This window comes from Photinus pyralis, unplaced genomic scaffold (genome assembly GCF_008802855.1).
Source record: "Photinus pyralis isolate 1611_PpyrPB1 unplaced genomic scaffold, Ppyr1.3 Ppyr1.4_LG5, whole genome shotgun sequence".
NCBI lineage: Eukaryota > Metazoa > Arthropoda > Insecta > Coleoptera > Lampyridae > Photinus > Photinus pyralis.
Window position 1 is genome coordinate 24,093,724 of NW_022170596.1, and position 7,577 is coordinate 24,101,300.

A 7,577-nucleotide genomic window follows, 5' to 3' on the forward strand; every position below is an offset into this window, starting at 1 on the left:
CGCCCACACATATTGACGCAATGTACGATAACATACGAACCATATATGACGTCACACAAATTTTTTAGTAATTTCAACAGAACACAAGGCGTGTGTTATGTAACGAGCGCCGCGTGTGTGAATGTGCGCAGCCTATTATTCTAAATTACAAAAAAATTTGATTTTCCGTAATTGAAGTTTTTGTAGGAAATATTTTCCGATACGAAAAACCGATGCGCTGCGAAGAATTACCGTGCACTGAAATACATACGATTGACGGATACAATTTTTTTTGCGGGTATCCACCAACACAAATAGATACTTCCTCAGTGATTAACAATGTTTATTCTTCGTCGTAACCTTAACATGCTATTTAGTCAAACAATCGATTTTTTAAAAATTACGCTTGACATACGGCACGGGGCTTATTTCTCTTCGGAATCGGGACTTCGCGTACGCAAATAGGAAGCCATTTTGTATGTGGCAGTAAATCAAAAAGGGAAGTAGGGATCATTATGGGGAGATTTGGCAGGTATTCGGTCTTGGGCTACGCGATAGTTGAGAGCGTGGTCCAAAATATTAGTTTATTTGGATCACTAAACGCAAGAGTAATTCGTTTATGGGCTGTGGAAGCATTAACAGTACAACACAGAGTGAAAATTTTTGGTTTTACGCGTTGAACGTCGAAAAAAAGAGATAATAATGCGCGATTTTTTCCAAAAACGAAATTTATGAGTAATTGCTAGCATATAAAAGGAAAATATTCTGCCAAAATTAGGAGACGCGCAGGGAATTAATTCAAATTTTATGGGGAAGGATTTAACACAAACTACATTTAGTATCAAAAATGTATTATTTACCATACCTTACATTTATGAGCAGGATTCATATTGGATCCCAAGGGACAATTAAAATCTTTAGCAAAATATTCAGAGTTTTTAAAGGGAATAAGCACTCTGATCCTGTCAGGTGAATGTACACCTGTAGTTACCTGCATTTTAAGGAATTCCTTTGTTTCTACGGAACACCACGAGTGTGCTGCCGACACCCAAAACATCTGATTAGGAGTGTACGGCAACCCGGGGAGTTTCTTCTCGGGACCATTACGCTCGACCCAACTCATGTATGCCAAGTATGCCTCAATCACCCCTCCGCAATCTGCTATATTTTCCCCTTGTGTATTCACCCCGTTTAACTACAATGAATGTGATATAACGTTTGATCTTTGCTAGCAATCGATTACGTTTTGATCTAGCACGGAATAATTAGCATATTGATCAATAATGCACTGGGCCTTCTTCAGAAACGCCTCTTGCGTCGATGCACCCCACCAGCCATTCAGATTTCCGTCCTTGTCGTACTGACGACCCTCATCGTCGAAACCATGCGTAATTTCGTGACCGATTACATAACCTATCCCTCCGTAATTTAAATAGTTCGGTCGACTATCGCTGAAGAAAATACCCTGTAAGATACCAGCGGGAAATTCTGCAAAGTATAATTGTGCGTCACAAATTATTTCAAATATTCAATGCATACGGATACTATTTTCGCTAGCCGAGTAAAATGCGTTGACCACTGCTGCTCTCGCGTGATCAATCCAAAGAGTCTTATTGACAGGCTCTCTTAACTGTTTCAAACGGTATTCCAGAAAGAAGAGTCCTATCGCTTTTCCTGTCAGCAGATAGTTATCAGAGGAGTCGTCTAACTAAAAGGGAGATTAGATTGTGTCGGTTATCCCGTTATGCACTACCATCATATAAAACTTGTCTATTTTCTTGGTATCGAGTAGCTCGTCAGGATATCCAATGTGAGTAGTAATTGAGTCTGCTTTAGCCAGAGCATTCTCCCGCGTAACATCATCCATCCAATCTACGCTTTTTAAGATCTTCTTAAACTCGACTAAAATGTCGGACACCATTTCCTCCGCGTGCATCTTAGACTTTTCCGCGAAGTATTTTTTAACGTACAAAGCTGAAGATATTAAATAAACGCTGAAATTTAAGAATGAAGTGGTGACTTCAATCGAGATACAACCTTCCAGATGCAAAAGCAGTACATTCCTTCCATCTTTGCGGCCTTTCTAACTGCCCGCTAAGCACTTTATGGTATTCAGTCATGCGATCTCTTAATTGGGCCGTCAAGAAGTGGGTTGAAGGAAGTACAATTTTCGACATCATGTAATTTGACAGAACTCTGTAACTTTGGTCTTAGTCTGTAAGCTAGTGGTTTGGTACTCACCGTTTGGGAGTTTTGCCAAGTAAATTTTCTAACTCAGGAAAGTATTTAGGAACGGTTACAATAATGGGTTCATCGTATGGAATTTCAATTCCTGGGACGTCAAAGACGTTTTGAAGGTACTCCATCCAGTTCAGAAAGGGGAAATCATGCTGCAGTTCTTCTACTGTCATGATATTGTAGAGTGCAGTTGCATTTCTACGTTTTTCTCGAGGAAGGCAGATCTAAAAACTTACGGTATTATCAAACATTAGAGTGCAGATATACATTTGCCAATTTTATTTGAAATTCTACCACTTCCTTTATTTCTCGAACAGCTGACGCCCTATCCGCGCCGAATATTACGGCGATGTCCACCAATACCTCATAGTACGCTTTCACTATTTTGTCTTCCAAACCTTTGACGAGATACTCCCTACTTAAACCCAAGCTCGCTTCATCAATCTTTGAATGTGAGGACTGTCAAATTGTGCATAATTCAAATCGATACTTACAGTAATAGCATTCTTTGACGAATTTTTGTCGTCGCTTGTGACGTAGAACGAAAGAAACGCACTGGTGCTAAAACCAAACTTCCTAAATTTATACGTGGACAGCTTCCAATCAAACGCACCTTCATTCCAAAGTGGCCCTTCCAACACTGGCCAGCCTCCTAAATCTTTCAAAGCTCTTTTGATCGTTTTCAGACCGTCTTGCTCTATTGCAGTGGTGTTCATGCATATATCGTAGAATTTCTTTAGCAGTTTGAACGGTCTCGAGGCATTTGCTTCAACTTCCGATGTAATGATCAATTGCAATTGACTTCTGACCACTTCGCTTAGTTGCGAGAATGTGCTAACGGAGAACTTGTCCGCCGGTATTATAGTTTCTTTGATGAAATGTCCACAGGCGAACTCGTAGAAGTCGTCGCATGGGTCTTGAGTGGTGTCCATGTAGGACATCGCTGTTGCTGCCGCCGCGATGCAGCCCGGTGTTAAACATACGTCACTAAAACAGAAACCTGACGTGCTTATTTTGCGGAAAGATCAAAGCATACATGTTTCAAGAAATGTGGTTTAAAAAATTAACCTTTTGTCACACGGAACATACAAATCTCCTATGTTCAATGTCAGTATGAGTGACAGTCATGCAACCCCCCTTACACACAAGTTTGACAGAAGTGTAAACCAAAGAAACTTAGTTATTTTAGGTAGGTACGTATTCATATTTGTTTAGCAGATACCAATCCCACGGCGAGATAAAAAGAAATAGGGATCTCCAAGCACGCAAAAATACACATGGATACAGTAAAGAAAATTAAGAGATTTGGGGAAATTACACATCAAACTGACTATTACATATACAAAGTCGAAACTAAAAGTATTAGACAGCTCCAACTGCTTTGCAATTGTGAACTTGAAGAATTCTAGAACAGGGTTATAGAGCACAAACTTTCCTGGAAAATTAGCGTCTCAAATTATATTCCAATTTTAAGCTGGGGTTTCTACAAAACGTAACGGTAGCTCTAAATTTGCATTTAAATTTTTTCGAAATTTCGTTGCGAAGTTAGAAATGTTTGAACTTCTAAGTATAGAACAACATAAGCATTTCATATCATAGGAATTCACGGAGTTTTACTTATATTTTTGGTGTTTATATATAAAGTCTCTTTTAAATACTTTCATAAATCAAAATGTTTGCTACTCGGAATAGAAACAAAGGTATGGTTTCGTCGGTTACCGACGCACAAATAACTTTTGTTTCTATTATTTCGTCATTTAAATTTGATTATCAGAATTTGTTCATTTGGGGCACCGTTTAGACTAATTTCTAATATAAAATTAATTATTATTGATTTACAGGAATATTTTCTTGCAGTTAGGAATAGGTTTTTGTTCGATTTAGAGAGGTTTTAAGGATTCATTCTTTTTGTCTAATTTTTTAACCGGGTTCAGTATTCATATGTAATGCGCTTTTTGGAATTAGAGTGGTCCTACAGAGGAAGTAAAAAAGTTTTAGATCTCAGTATGGAAGTTGTATAAACATATTAGAGTAGCAAATCTCGAGTTAGTATTTTTTTCAGTGAGAAAGAACTTGATTGAATTCTGTCCCTTTTGTAACTCATTTTTACCTGAGCTAGGTAGCAAGTAGATGTACGAAAGGTAGGTCCCCAAGCGTGCTACAAAACAAGAAGATAAAGAAAACAACGTTATAATATGACGCTCCGAGGTGAGGCCTTAAAATTGTAACTACCAATAGAATATACCGCCAGAATGTGGGTGCGGGAAAACCCGAATCCGGACCCGGACCCGGACTTCGTGGGTAAAAGCCGGACCCGGACCCGAACTAAGCCACGGTCAGGGATCACTTTTATGGATTTTTTGTAGTGATCCTTTACAGTTTTATTATTTTCCGACCGATAGTCCGTGTGAGCAATACTCTTTTTAACAGCGGCCGCAGAAAATGCAATATTTCGGAGAATTTCTCTAAGGAGAAGAGATCTTGTATTATATAGCATACATTTTGAAAGTATGCCAGGCGGCCTTTAACTGTTTATGTGTAAAGAATCCCCTCTCCATTAATCATCTACCAAGAAACATCGATAAATATAACATAACGTCAACTGTTCTCTAACAATTTGCCAATGCAAGGGAGGGTTCATTCAAAAATCTTAAACTAATAGCTCAATAACTACCCGATATGGGCATACAGAATGTTAATAAAAGTGGCCCTAAAATTTACCTCTACATTCATTTCTGGCGTCAGAAATAGTAGTTGCAACTTGTAATTTGAAAAACTGAAGTTTTGCCATTTTTTGATTGGTAACTGAAACATCGCAGCAGCTCTGGAAACTTTTTCAAGACTTTCGGCGGCCACTCAAAAAATTCCTTACACTTTAAGGATTTCACTATTAAATAGGACGATCACTTATGTTAAACGGTGAATGGACTCATGCATCTTCAAATTTTTCGAGAAAAATTGACATGTCAAAAACTATGACAGATAGGTAGTGTACCTACTTAAATTTTAATTGCGTTCAATTCAGAATAAACTAACGCCTTTAGAACAAAATAGAAAATGCTATGTTTCTATTTAAAAAAACCAAGATGGCAACCACTTCCGGTATTTATGGCAGGAGCGTCAGAATAAACTATAACGCATTTAGAAGAAAATAGAAAATGCTATGTTTCTATTAAAAAACACAAAGATGGCACCACTTCTGGTATTTATGGAAGGACCGCCATCTTGAAATTATTTTATATTTCAATTCGCAATGGTCGGTTATGGCTGTAAACCAAATTTCAAACTTAATCCGGGTCCGGGTACGGGGTTACTAACTAAGCCCTGTCTGAGTCCGGGTCCGGCTTTTACCCACCCGGGTCCGAATCCGGGTCCCGGTTTTACCAACCAAGTCCGAGTCCGGGTCCGGGTACGGATTTTACCCACACCCCCCAGAATGTGGATTTACAGTGAGGTACCATTACAAAAGTTAGTTTAGACGACCTTAGAAACCGCCCGAGAAAGTCTGTTGGTAAATTTAAACTCATTTGCCTATAGGAAGTTTACTAAAGATCATTTCACAAGTCTTCTTTAAAGTTCACCTAGCCAATTTTAATAGATATTTTCGTGTGAACTTCATAACAACATTTTTAGGAGGTCTTGTCGAAATTCGGGATAAAACACTTCATATGCAAACAAAGTAAACGTACAGGAAATGTCAAGTTATTGATTGATGATTATACGTTTCGGAATCAAATAGAAAAATGAAATTGCATAGAAGAAAAATTTAAAACCATCCCCTAAATTTGATCAAGCAGACGTAATTACAACAACCATACAGTTAGCATAAATGATAGATTATCACATTGTATTTTCCATAAAAGTAAAGAATCATTTTTGCACGGTCACGATGGTAGGTACTTACTCTGCATCGCTTTTCATTTTGCAGACAACCACCCCAAGCGCTATAGCCAAAGCCACGGCCACCACACATACTATGGCCGTCAATAGGATCAAATGACGTTCGGAATTGCTTTTCCTTTCCAACCATTCGATTCTAAAAAAAAATAAAGAGAAAAAGTTAAATTTCAGAAATTGTATCATGGAACAAAGTTAGTTATGATTCAAGCACGTTTCCGCCAATTGTAGGATTGTGTACGAAACGACAAATTAACCGAATTAATAACTCTAGAACTTAATTACGTGGGATGTTATTGTAGCAGTTAATGTATGAAAAACGGGAAGTTCTAGAGATTATAGTCGGTGGTTGTAAATTAGTATAGCCGAAGATGTTCTTAGAACGACTATAATTGTTGATTTCCTTTGATTATGGAAATATACTTTTGTTACGCAATAGGTAGTTATTACTGATGTACATATACCTATAATTACTATACGATACGATATTATTGGAACTTGATCTTCATATTTATAAATTTATAAGAAAAATGCATTGCAAAGAAAGTTACCCGGCTGAGTATTTGTGCTCAGGCTGACATAAAGCAGGTCTTTGAAATGAAATTCCTCCAATAAATAGCTAATATTGACCATCACCGGAATGAAAATAATTGCTAACTAAAAATTTAAAAAAAAATCAATTTTGTAAATTACCTGAGCGGCGATTTTTTACTAGGGCTCATGGCTGGGCACCACAAATTTAATTAACTAATTGACGCAGACCTTTAGAGCACATTCCGTACGTAACCCGACAAGTTCACATGTAAAATAACATACATAGCGGGAATACTACAAAACAGTTGTAATTCCAGAAATAATGATTTTTATTAGTTTAATGAAGCGTGGGGAAATAATGGCGTTAGTCAATTTTGTTAATTTTTTTAAACTCCATCAAGGTCTACGCGCACGTAACCACCGCCGTTGTCTAAACGAGGTGAGGCATTTGAACACAATAAATTAATGGAATTGAAATACATTAATTGAATATGGCCAATGATTGATGTGCATACTAAGCAGATACAGTCCTATTCATTCGGGTTACAGGATGTTTTGACTGTGTAGAATAGTCACAATAGCACAATCCCGCTGATTAAAATAATGACAGAATCATGGTTAATCAATACTTCTGAATAATCACATATTTTTTTAATTTTCTACAAAATAATCATTGATTTACGGTCCGTGAAGTTGGAAGTACCACATGAAGATATTCAAGCCAACGACACGCTATAATTTCGTGCTCATTTTGTAGCAATTTTTGCCGTATATAGCAAACTTTGTGCTCAAGCCGTAGCGGAGATATTCAAAAGTTTCGATTGGTATCTCCAACTTCACGCTGGAGTCGAATTCAAAATATTAGAATCCCATTATTTTGTGCTCATTTTGAGCCATTTCTTGCCGTATAATGCAAATTTTCTGCACAA

At 37.5% G+C, this 7,577-nt stretch overlaps 1 protein-coding gene across 1 annotated transcript; it reads right to left on the reverse strand.

Annotated features, from left to right (window-relative positions):
- Positions 1 to 813: 813 nt before the first annotated feature.
- LOC116170959 (neprilysin-2-like) lies at positions 814 to 7,131 on the reverse strand. Its single transcript, XM_031487548.1, has 10 exons — positions 6,808 to 7,131; positions 6,122 to 6,253; positions 2,712 to 3,204; positions 2,485 to 2,661; positions 2,221 to 2,441; positions 2,017 to 2,175; positions 1,733 to 1,973; positions 1,519 to 1,687; positions 1,223 to 1,467; positions 814 to 1,174 (listed from the first exon to the last, which is right to left on the reverse strand). Exons 1-10 carry the CDS (start codon positions 6,834 to 6,836, stop codon positions 836 to 838), a joined length of 2,205 nt encoding a protein of 734 aa, XP_031343408.1. The 5' UTR covers positions 6,837 to 7,131; the 3' UTR covers positions 814 to 835.
- Between the last annotated feature and the right edge of the window lie 446 nt (positions 7,132 to 7,577).

Bases quoted from the DNA above. Each gene is read 5' to 3' on its own strand.
- LOC116170959 (XM_031487548.1), bottom strand. From the start codon at position 6,836: ATGAGCCCTAGTAAAAAATCGCCGCTCAG. The intron at 2,662-2,711 runs GTAAGTATCGAT...TCACATTCAAAG, and splicing joins CGTCAAAGAATGCTATTACT to ATTGATGAAGCGAGCTTGGG. The intron at 1,974-2,016 runs GTTGTATCTCGA...CTTAAATTTCAG, and splicing joins ACTGCTTTTGCATCTGGAAG to CGTTTATTTAATATCTTCAG.